Source organism: Hypomesus nipponensis, chromosome 12, assembly GCF_054491055.1.
Source record: "Hypomesus nipponensis isolate SF chromosome 12, ASM5449105v1, whole genome shotgun sequence".
Taxonomy (NCBI): Eukaryota; Metazoa; Chordata; class Actinopteri; order Osmeriformes; family Osmeridae; genus Hypomesus; species Hypomesus nipponensis.
In genome coordinates this window covers 11320090-11331399 of record NC_140372.1, presented here as the reverse complement: position 1 = coordinate 11331399, position 11310 = coordinate 11320090, and the positions used below count along the sequence as shown (strand labels likewise).

The window sequence follows — 11310 nt, the reverse complement described above, 5'->3', positions numbered from 1 at the left end:
CCATGTGTCCCCACCATACAGCAATTGAAATGTTTCCACCACCGCCAAGAATTCCTGGCAATTGTAGAACATGATTGGGAGAAATGTTTGGAAAATCTTCAGAAGTTGTTGAGTTTTAAATGTTTTGGACTTTTAAAACAAAGGTTTATGTCACCTTTTTCATACTCATTAAATTGAGAGGGACTCTTAAAATGGGGTAATGAACATTTGACATTTAATCGGGGTTAAAATAGCAAAGGCAGATGAGCGGAAAAAATATCTCAGATTTATATGGTTAATTAACTTTGGGGTTGTTTGAATTGCTTTCAGTACGACTTCTATTGTCTCAGTCAAATTTAATTACACCATTGTGAGCTATTATCAATTTTTGTAAACCACCAAAGTCACACACCTACCCACAGGTGTCACTTTCCTTAACCTCTTATATAGTAAAGCAAGACAAACAAGTGTTATCTAAGCGTTAATTCAGTAGTTACGTTCGATGTTGTTGCCAGAGAGTGAGCTGGGGTGGCATTGGTTGAGCGCAGGAGTGCACAAGTGTAGTGCGCGTCTTGAACACAGCGCTGCGCTCTTCACATGCCATGGTTAGTACCTTTCCCCCACCCCTCCCTTCCACTCATCCAAGAACCTTCTCCGATCGCGACAGCAGGACATCGAAGAGCCGATATCACAGTGTAATTACTAAGAGGAGACCTGAGGAGGTTGGGAGACCCACGCTGCTACTGACTACGTCGTGGCCGAAGCGCTAAATAGTTTACAAAAGGGTCCGAAAGTGCGACCTCGAATGGAATGCCCCACGTTGGAAAATATTTTCGATTATTAATTGGATTTTGGAGTTGTGAATAAGTGCAAGAATAGGCGCGAAGGTTCAGAAGAAGCTCTCCTTTCGAGGAAGGACGTATATTTTTAACATCAGGAATTGATGATGGAGAAAGCGTCACTGTTGCTGTCTATTGTCATCCTAATTATACAGTGTAAGTAGCCTTATTCCGTCAACGAGGACTTAAATATATCATAAGCTTGCGATGCTTTCTACCCTTAAGTAAATTGCATGAAGCTTTGTCTGACTGTGTGTGTGTGTGTTTAAGAAGAAAATGGATGTCCACCTAATTAATCATTCAATGTATTGTTATGATCATAGCTGTTTTCAAACTACTGTCAGCTTGGCTAGGTGAACAGCAATATTAGGAGGATATCTTCCATAGTTTGTTCCTGTAGATTTATAGATCTTCACATCTAATCCACTTCCCGTGAGTGGCCAGTCATGAAAGTATGTTCCACTGTGAATCTGAGAGGGGACCACAGCGGGTGGTGTTGAGTTGTAGTTGGCCGCTGTCCAGTCGAGGAGACCCAGGGTGTGCCCCCCAGCCCCCCACCCCCAGGCCCCCACCCCCAGGCCCCCACCCCCAGCCCTGCTGGCATCAACACACTGTTCTGGGAAGGTCCGCAGACACGGCAGACCAGGGCAGCCTACGGCCGGTCCGTCTGAACTGTTCCAGTCCTGATTAGATGCGGTCCACAGGACCCAGACTGTGTTCCCGTCCTGCTGCTTGATACCAGTGTTCCTGTTGGCTCCCGCCTGTCCCGGAGGCTGCAGCGTTGTGGTTCTGCGGTCGTCCTAGACCAGACTAATGGATCTATCTTAAGCAGCTCCTTCTGCTCTGCTCCATGGTCATGGAGCCTGCTATACCGTTTCTGCTCATCAGGATAGCAGGTCCCCACAAGTCTTGAAAATCCTATTAAGTTTGTGAAATCTAGAAAGGTAAAATAAGACCTGAAAAGTTGACAGTGAAAAACAGAATCTGTTTCAGTACTGGAATCCACAGTTGAGATATACAGTATCGCCTATATTATACAGTAGAAGTTATGTTTAATAGTGGGTATACAGTTCCCTAACTTCAAGTCCTCTGATTAATCTCAAATGTGTGAAGATAACTCTCCCACTCGCATAACTCAGTACATCTAATCCACTCCTGTCCCGTCAAGAAACTTTCATATTATATTTACTGTGACTTTACATTCCAATGTCACAGATTGGGTCATCAGTTCTTTGGACAAAGCGGCCACTGCCATGGTATCAGACCTACAGACATAACAGGCTCTGCCTTAAAACGTTCCCAGTGGGAGATAAGCACCTGCCATTTGTGCAGCAAAACACGCAATGTTGAGTCCTTGAATTTGAGGAAAACAATCCTTAAAAGTCACAGAATTGGATGTGAAACAAGGTGTGGGAACCCTGGAATAGGCAGTATGATATGAATCATCTTAATCTGGATCAGGAAGCATAGCCAGATACGGTTACAGTTATCCTATTCACTGTTATGAGTTGGTGTGTTTTTGCAAAAACACGATTGAAGCCTGTGTAATATTAGATGGTAGGGATTATTTCATACAGCTGGGTAGGTAGTGTGTCTACCGGCTGTTGTGGTTTCGGGGTATGTACGCCAGGGTGGGGCTCCTGTAGGACCCCTCACCCCCAGGGCTTGACGAGGCCAGCTGTTGCACACAGTGGAGTGCAGGGTTACACTGATACAGAGAGGCTTTGTTCTCAAGGGGGGGAACACACACACCCACACCCCTTCACACACACACACACACACACAGACACACAAACTGTCCTTTCTCTGTCCCTGGATTCTGGGCTGGCTGTCTCTTCTGTAGATGTATGCCTTTGAATGTCCACAGACTTCGTGTGAGATCGCTGCAGGTGGACCTTTATTTAAAGCTCCCAGAACAGTCAGAGTGAGTGAACACATGCGTGACTGAGTGTGTGTGTGTGTGCGTGCGCATGTGGAGTACAAGTCTAACTATACTAAAAGTACAAAGTCCAACTACTTTAGCCCCTTAGTATAAATTAGACTTTGTACTTTTAGTATAGTTAGAATGTATGCACCTTCCTGCCAAAGTAAATTCCTTGTGTGTGCGAACTTTCATGGCGAATAAAACCCTTTCTGATTCTGATGTGGAAGTTCTGTTATTGGGCCGGACCTCAGTGAGTATGTACAGTGAAGTGTATAGTGTGTGACAGAAGTGTTTGCCCATGTGTCTGTGTTTGTCTGTGTAGTCACAGTATATGTGTGTACGTTTGTGACATCAGGCTGGTTATGCGTCGTTGAAATCGGGGTGTGCGTGCGTGTGCTTTTGTGTGTTCACGGCGTGCGTGCTATGTGTTGGTGGTGTGTGTGTGTGTGACAGCTTAGACAGGTCAGTTGGTCCAGGCAGAGCAGCAGGCAGGCAGGCAGGCAGGCAGAGAAGTGTGGGCCCTGTGTCAGGTCGCTGCATCTCCGCTTCCTCTAAGAGACAACCCTCAGCGAGGTTTCGCTCACCACAGCTGATACACTGTGACAAGTTTCTTCAATGCAACGGGATGCTACCGTCATCATAGAATATATCCATTTTCTTTCTCTCTCTCTCTCTCTCTCTCTCTCTCTCTCTCTCTCTCTCTCTCTCCTCTCCCTCTCCCTCCTCTCTCTCTCTCTCTCTCTCTCTCTCTCTCTCTCTCTCTCTCTCTCTCTCTCTCTCTCTCTCTCTCTCTCTCTCTCTCTCTCTCTCATTCCCTTTTTTTCTTTCTTTCACTTTTCTGTCTCATCCTCTTCCTCTCAGTACCATCCATGTCTCCCAATATGAGCCTTCTTTCTTCCTCCATCTTCCTCCATTACTTTCTCTCGCCCTCGCCTCCTTCCCTCCCTCCCTCCTTCCTCTCCCTCTTTATCTCTCTATTTGTCTTTCTCCCTACCCCTCTTTCTCTCTCTCTCTCTCTCTCTCTCTCTCTCTCTCTCTTTCTTTCTTTCTCTGCCTGTGTTCATCCATTTAGAAAAACAAAGGCTCTTAGAAAAGTCTGTCTAGGCGCTCGCTGCAAGGCCACACTCCCTACACCAGCTGCACTGATAACCTCGTTACTCACACATAACAACACACGCAGGCAAGCAAGCAGGATGGGGACCCCAAAACATGATGCTGCTATTATCTTGGGCGGTATTGAAATTTCTGAGGGCGTGTGAAAACAAGGCCAAAAAAAAGATGCTGTTATAATGTCAAAGTAAGTTACGGAAAAGAGGTAAATGTTTACTTCACTCCAGCTTTGATGTATTTGCACGTGTCAACGTGTGCTGAGCTTGATTCATTAGGTCTTATGGTATTGTGGACATAGCGGAAATATTGGGCCTAGCTTACACTAAGCCCTGTCATGGCCACCCATAATAGTCTCCTTCCTGTGGTCTCCACACACTTCCTGTGTTTTTCTCCACTGCTATTGTGTTGACTTCCACCGTTCCTCTAAAGATCTGCCCTCCAGCAGCCACAGCCACAGCCGCAGCAGGACAATGACTTAAGCCAGTCCGTTGACCTTCCACTATCTGCTCCCTACCCTGGTCTGCTAATAGAATCACACAGGAAGCAGACACCAAACAAGGCCCATCAAAGAGGGAGCTAGCTCACGGCCAGCTCTGAGGGCTGGTGTTTGGCAACTGACCTAAGTGCTTCATAGGGATGAGGTGTCCTCCGATAATCTTGATAAACTGATGGCTTAGCTGTGTGCCAAGCGCAAACACCTTGTTTGTTAAGCAACCCAAGGGATGTTGCCCAACAATGTACAGGTTAACAAGACTACACTGGTTTTGTTTACGATTATGTCTAATCTTTGCTTGTAATTGCTAAGTACACAGTACATCTTGGTGTTCAATGAAACAAATGTAAATGTTATCTTCTGAAACATGAAGCGCACAATCAAAGGCAGTGTGTTCATGTCTTGCATGTGTTTCTTTTTGCATTCACACATGAACCATCGAAAAATCTCAGACTTTACTCATGCAGAATAGGCGTTTCCCAAGGCGACTTGCCAACAGAAGCAGGCTGACAAAACAATAATCTTGACCGCCTCACCAATCAGCTTGCAGGAAGGGTTGCATCTGTTTCCTGTTCCTGTCAAGATAACATGAATCAATGGCAGCCTTTGAACGCCAGAAATACATTTCAACGCCAATCAGAGGCCATCAACTACATGCCAGCTCAAATTAGACCCACTAAACTTCTCCTTACACATCCCTTAAATCTTCATACGGAGGCTGGCTAACTCCTAGGATTACACCTCTTGGTAATCCCATCGTCATCTGAGGCCGCATACAAGGAACCTCTCTCACACCCACTAAGTGCCTGTCTTCATCATGTGTTACGATTCCTCTGCCCCCTCATGGATGACAGCTGTACTGCAGGCAAAGATAATCTCACTGTTGTTCTCCCTAATCTGTTTTACAGGCCCACCCACCATTCCTGTGACTGTGTTCACCAGCCGGCCAAAGGTGGAGGTCCGTGAAGGTGCAGGTAAGATGGTCACCCCATCTATCCCAGCGGTTCTCAACCCTGGTCCTCGGGACCCCCTTGCCCTGCATGTTTTAGGTGCTCCCCTGCGTCAACACACCTGATTCAAATGAACGATTGTTGCCAGGCTTCTGCGGAGCTAGATAACGACCCCTTCATTTGAATCAGGTGTGTTGGAAGAGGGAATCATCTTGCAGTACAAGGGGGTTCTGAGGACCAGGTAGAGGACCACTAATCTATCCCTTCCCAGTGTCATTTTATTGTGTATTTACTGCGTCTTTCTCTAATTCTCCCACACTTTCTGTCTGCATGCAGATGCCGTTCTCTCCTGCGAGTTCAAGACAGAGAAAGAGCAGAACCCACGCATTGAGTGGAAGAAGAAAGACACGGACGTGTCATTTGTCTACTTTGAAGGCGACTTCAGAGGTATGATCCTTCTCTTTCCTCTTCCCTCCCAATAACTCTCTCTCCCTCCCTGTCACTCTCTCTCCCCCCGCATGCCTTGATTTAAGATACATCAGTACGTGTTTCAGGAAGAAGGATCTTTTTTTTTTTTCCCTCATCCGCTATCGTGCTTCCCAGGAAACTTTGCCGGCCGAGCGGAGATTGAGGGGGCAACGGTGACACTGAGGCGGGTGAGCCAGAAAGATGCCGGCCAATATCGCTGTGAGATCAGCGCCCCTTTAGACACTTTGACCCTGGGAGAGACCAACATCACCCTCAAAGTTCTGGGTAGGGCTGTCTGTCTGCCTATTAACTATCTGCCTGCTTGTCAGTTTGTCCTGTCTATTTCTTCCTCCCTGCACTGTTTTATGTTGACTGACAATTGTAACTGTTGATTAAGATGTTGCACTTAAATTTGATGTTATTGTAACATTCTCCTATCGAGCTATGTACTATTGTCGTTGATAGGAGTATTGTTGCATTGTCTGGTTAAAATACAAACCGTTCCTTGGCTCTTAACACCACTGAAATACTGTTAGAACTGTTGCACTTCTAGTCTTGGATGATTTGCTGTACTTGCAGTCGGAAGTATTTGTTTGTCCCTTTGTCTGATGCTATCCTGGTGTTTGTGTGTCTGTGTGTTTGTCCTACAGTGCCCCCACACACCCCGTCCTGTGACATCCCCAGCTCAGCACTGACGGGCTCTGTGGTGCAGCTGCGCTGTAGGGACCGTCAGAGCATCCCCCCTGCCACCTACTCCTGGTACAAGGATGACCAGCCCCTGGTTCCCTCCCACTTAGCCAACGCCACCTACAAAATCAACCCTATGACGGGCATCCTGGTGAGAGAAGGCACCCTGAACCAGTAGTTTCAACACATCCTGCACATTTTTGGGGGTGTTATTCTATAGGTTGTCAAATGGCTGAGCGGTTAGGGAATCGGGCTATTAATCGGAAGGTTGCCGGTTTGATTCCCGGCCATGTGAAAATGACGTTGTGTCCTTGGGCAAGGCACTTCACCCTACTTGCCTCGGGGGGGAATGTCCCTGTACTTACTGTAAGTAGCTCTGGATAAGGGCGTCTGCCAAATGCCAAAATGAAATGTATAACCCTCCTTTCTCGCTTCCCCATTCAGGAGTTTAGGACGGTGTCCAGGACAGACACTGGACAGTACAGTTGTCAGGCCTCAAATGGAGTGGGACCATCCAAGATGTGTGAGGGAAAACGCATGAAGATAGGTATGTGACTGTGTGAGGGTGTTTTTTTGTTGTTTTTTTTAAGGTGGAGTGAGTGTCTTGGTATGCACACATTTTAGATTTTGTGCATCTTCTTTTTCTCAGATGATGTCAACATCCCAGCGGTCGTAGCTGCAGTTGTGGTGATATGCTTGGTCGCCATCGGTGGAGTTGGAGGCTTCTATGCCCACCGCAATGGCTATTTCACCAGTGAGTCTCTGCATGTTTTGTGTGTGTGTCCCTTTAGTCATCTGACAATGTATATGGTTGATGGATATAATTTTTTTTATTGTTTGTGTCCATATTTACAAGTCTCTCAATGTATACCCTCTTCTTTCCTTTCTCCAATCCATCTCTCTCTCTGTCCAGGGCAAAAAGGACGGTAAGCATGAGTGTCACTCCTCCTTTGACTAAAAATAGCCCACATACACTGCTCGCCAGAAGTGAGAGTGGTTGTTCCAACAAACGCACACACGCGCGCATAAGTTTAATGCTGGGTCAGGCTTGTGAAGTCTAACAGGTGTGTGTAAACGCAGTGGGGGTCTGGTTGTCCTGGTTGTGTGCATACAGACTACAGACACTTAACAGGTGTTGAGCAGTTGATGAGAATCTGTGTTGTCATTTACCACTACTTGACATGCACTAGGTCAGGTCAAAGACCAAAGATAATGTCAAAAACAGATTCTAACACTGAAGGACTCCATTACTGGCTGCAGTAGTTACTGACTGGATCACTGACCGGATTAGCTGCCGCCACAGGTCCCCCCTCTCTTTCATTTGAATTGGCTAACACAACTGTAGCAGCATTGCGATTGGCTTTCCCACTCCGTATGGTTGTGTTTTGACCGTAACCCCCAAGCATGTGGTGTGCAGCGTGAAACTAAATTGCCCCCTGCCCCAACCCCTGCACTCAACTCTGTCCTACGACCCCCCCGTAAATGTACCCACTGCAGGTCCTTTTGGATCCCCCAGTGTCACGGTGTGGCCCACATCAGCAGCCAGAACCTCCACAGAGCAGAGGACATGTGAGTCTGACCCTCAGACAGACACACAGACCCTAAAATGGCCGACAGACTCACTCCGTTAAGAGACACAACCAACCACGTCCTGACAAAGACTTCTGATAAAAGCCCTTCCCCCAGCAAAATAGGCACGGCAAAGAAACTAGTTTCAGACATCTAGTCGATGTTCAGGCTACAGCGGCTGCTTATCTCTTTATCCTGCTTTGGGTATTCCCAATAGTCTTATCTATAGATTGTTTCTCTTTCTCTTCCAGGCCCAACACCAACTACAGTGCTCCTCCACAAAATGTGAGTGTTGAGTCAATCTGCTTTTCTGCTGATTTCTTTGTGAGTTGAATACTGGTGGATTGTGACAGACAAGTGCTGATTCGGGTTTCTCTGGCTCATGCATTGCACACGGGACCCAATTGATGAAATGATTCAGCAAAAAGCTAGATCATGTAGTATACATGATTTATGATTTGCATAAGACACAGAATGCTTCATTTCCTAATCTTCTTTTTAAGCCTCAAGACTTTAAACACACTCAGTCCTTCATGCTGTAAGGATCCAGCCCTCTCCAGACACTGCTTCAGGTTCATATTGCTGTGCCAACACTGGACGAGTCTTCATCGATGTTCCTTGAAGTTGTGTTTCTCTTGCCCAGTCACTCTTCTCTCCTCATGGAGTTTAAAAATAGACATCTCATCAAGGCTTCTCTGCCTGTCTGTTGGGAAAACAAAGCCTGTTTTTCCTCCTTGTGAAGTTACATGGAACTCTCACCCCCACTGGTGACTAAATATGAAAAGTCTTTATCCCCCTCCATTGGCCAAAACATGAACTACAATTTGGGTAACCAAAAACTGAAATGTTTTTGGCATACAACATGTCAAGTTGTGGACATGAGGGAACCACAGTGTACAGCACCACCACCTTAAACTTGTATTCCTCTGCTCTGCTTTAAATGCATCAGGTTCTTAACTGGGACATATTGTAAATGTTTTGAAGCTGCCATTTAAGCTGATTAAGAACCCTTGTCACCCGTATGTGCCTGCATGGTCTCTGATAACCTGTGCCTTTTGCTTTGGGTTGACCTTATTTTTCTATTTCTTTGTCAACATTTGCCTTACTTGCATCTTAAGTATTATTATGCTACTGTGTTCTCCAAAGTGTGTCTGTATACCTGAGTGTATGTTTTCTAGATAAGGTATGGATGAGTTAAGTTTGTTCATTATGATATGCACTCAATTAAAGAGTAGTTTTTCTTATCAAACTGCAAATTGTCACGTGTGTGTATAATTGTGCATTGGCACAGTCTTGGTATCCCTATAAAAATTATGGAAAATACATAGCATTATTGATATATCCATTTCTTTTATTAAATAGTACATTATAGTGGTGACATTTAGGACAGACAACATAGCCACCATTTACTTGACCACTTCATCAAACTTGGGGTCTGGAAGAGAAAGAAGAACTTATTGTCAATCTTATTCATAAAGAGCACTCATAACCTACATTGGAAGTACCAAATATTTCAAGTGGGCAAACATCAGTGACACAGTCATGGAAAATAGCTCTCAGGTCAACAGCAGCTTTTGTTGACGAGAGAAATGCGATCTCTTAATATAGGACCAGATCAAACCCTGGGCATTTTACACACCTTGGAACTTGAAGTCTGGGAATTTGGTGAGGTCACCGGCACCGTATAACCTCTGGAGCTTAGTCTTCTCATCCGACAAGTTCTTCTGATAGGTGGTGCCGGCATCAACAATCCCACCAGTGGCCCTGAGGGTGTAGAGGCAGGGACATGGTAAAATGATGTGCACACTTATAACATTTTCGAAATAGCATGGACAGGGACCGTATGTAGTATTAACTGGGACTGACTTGCTCTTGGTGTTGTAGTCACGGATCTTGTCCAGGAAGAGTTTCTGGACGGGGTCCATGTCCGATGCCCGGTTAAATAGGACTGCAGACAGACCCACGTTCCTGCGAAGTGTCAGTGACACGGCAGAGCGTAGCAGCGCGGACAGCTGGAACAAGCGATGAAGCGCCATCCTGGTACTGTCTGATGAGGCAAAAAGAGAGGATGTGTTATACACGATGTCTGTCAGCTCCGAGGTCATGTGCAATATCGTTCTCGCCATTTCATTACAGACGTCAAGTTCAAAGACTGTCAAAGCATTATAAACCTCACTATACCTCGCCACCAGGCTCCTGTATGGTCATTGACACAGTCACTGATCTCCAAGTTTGCACTATTGTACTGTACTCCACTTAGGTTAGAATAGGTTATAGGGTTGGGATAGGTTTTAAGTGCATTTAGGGTTAGTAAAGTCGATTATTTATTGCTATCAGTAAATTTAGGAAGTTTCACTTACGTAAGCTCGGTATAGATGTAAATTATGTTATGTGTACTTATATGTTATGCCAAGTGCTTGCGTTGTCTTGTCTTAAGAATTTCAGTGCCCAGTCTGACCTTGTGTTGTTCTGTGTACCTGACAAAATAAAATACTTGAATATAACGATACATCCTCAACTTCCATATAAATACTTTGTAAAGCTCTTTCTTGGAAGTCGCTTTGGATAAAAGCGGCTGCTAAATGAATACATGTAAATACATCGCTATTTGGTGGCACGCGTCTGCAACCAGAGTAGTGTCACAAGAACGCACCTCGCTAGCTAGCTACCTAGCATGTGTTTTCTTAAAATGTTTGGTTAATGTGACCTTATCTGTACAGCTATTTAAAAACCTTTCACGGACACTGTATTACGCCTTATTGTATACGGCTAATGCAACTAAGTAGCTCGTCTTACTAGGTTCATGCCAGCGTAGCTAAAGCATTAGAGCTAGATACACAGTAGCTTGCTAAAGTTAGCTGCCCTGATTCGCATCGTAGCCTTGCTTAAACCGTCTGCTTTCATCATTCTTACTTGTAAAACAAAGTAATATCTTTATCATTGGACTTAATATGTAATGACTATCAGAAATGCTGAAGAAAGTACGATTACGTTCGTTTATATACACTTCTTTGTCTCATAAACACCACTCACCTTGACACTCGGGAAAGCGAAAAACGAATGTGATGAGCAGCGGTGGGTTGTGGGTAAAATGTCAGTCAAGCTTCGTGCGCATCAAAGCGCAAACCCTTTGCGCAGTGCTGGAAAACTGCTAAATGAGTCTCATTGTGTCATATTTGTTAATCTTTCTTCCCTTCTTTCAGTAGAGATGTTACATTACCCATGAGGGAAAGTTATCTTTGAATACGATTATATATATTTTAATATAGAGACGTATTGCAGTGGCATGTG

The 11310-nt window shown here is 45.2% G+C and overlaps 2 protein-coding genes across 3 annotated transcripts; one reads left to right on the top strand and one right to left on the bottom strand.

The window, feature by feature from the left end:
* The first annotated feature begins 596 nt into the window (after window positions 1-596).
* Window positions 597-9268, top strand: jam2a (junctional adhesion molecule 2a). Of its 2 annotated transcripts, XM_084668358.1 has the most exons (11): window positions 597-974; window positions 5254-5319; window positions 5632-5742; window positions 5899-6048; window positions 6414-6601; window positions 6895-6997; window positions 7100-7204; window positions 7364-7376; window positions 7948-8019; window positions 8271-8304; window positions 8523-9268. In XM_084668358.1, the coding sequence occupies exons 1-11, from the start codon at window positions 923-925 to the stop codon at window positions 8559-8561; spliced, it is 933 nt and encodes a 310-aa protein (XP_084524484.1). In that variant the 5' UTR covers window positions 597-922; the 3' UTR covers window positions 8562-9268. The 2 variants fall into 2 exon arrangements, with proteins under 2 accessions (XP_084524484.1, XP_084524485.1); XM_084668359.1 differs by lacking the exon at window positions 7948-8019.
* An 81-nt stretch (window positions 9269-9349) lies between these two features.
* On the bottom strand, window positions 9350-11113 carry atp5pf (ATP synthase peripheral stalk subunit F6). The gene is made up of 4 exons (XM_084668360.1): window positions 11053-11113; window positions 9886-10066; window positions 9659-9783; window positions 9350-9454 (listed from the first exon to the last, which is right to left on the bottom strand). Exons 2-4 carry the CDS (start codon window positions 10053-10055, stop codon window positions 9426-9428), a joined length of 324 nt encoding a protein of 107 aa, XP_084524486.1. The 5' UTR covers window positions 10056-10066; window positions 11053-11113; the 3' UTR covers window positions 9350-9425.
* Window positions 11114-11310: the final 197 nt, after the last annotated feature.

Excerpts from the sequence above, each read along its gene's own strand:
- jam2a (XM_084668358.1), top strand. The coding sequence starts at position 923 with ATGATGGAGAAAGCGTCACTGTTGCTGTCTATTGTCATCCTAATTATA. Across the intron at positions 5,320-5,631 it reads GGAGGTCCGTGAAGGTGCAG|ATGCCGTTCTCTCCTGCGAG; the intron begins GTAAGATGGTCA and ends GTCTGCATGCAG. Across the intron at positions 5,743-5,898 it reads CTTTGAAGGCGACTTCAGAG|GAAACTTTGCCGGCCGAGCG; the intron begins GTATGATCCTTC and ends CGTGCTTCCCAG.
- atp5pf (XM_084668360.1), bottom strand. The coding sequence starts at position 10,055 with ATGGCGCTTCATCGCTTGTTCCAGCTGTCCGCGCTGCTACGCTCTGCC. Across the intron at positions 9,784-9,885 it reads GACTACAACACCAAGAGCAA|GGCCACTGGTGGGATTGTTG; the intron begins GTCAGTCCCAGT and ends CTACACCCTCAG. Across the intron at positions 9,455-9,658 it reads CCCAGACTTCAAGTTCCAAG|ACCCCAAGTTTGATGAAGTG; the intron begins GTGTGTAAAATG and ends TTTCTCTTCCAG.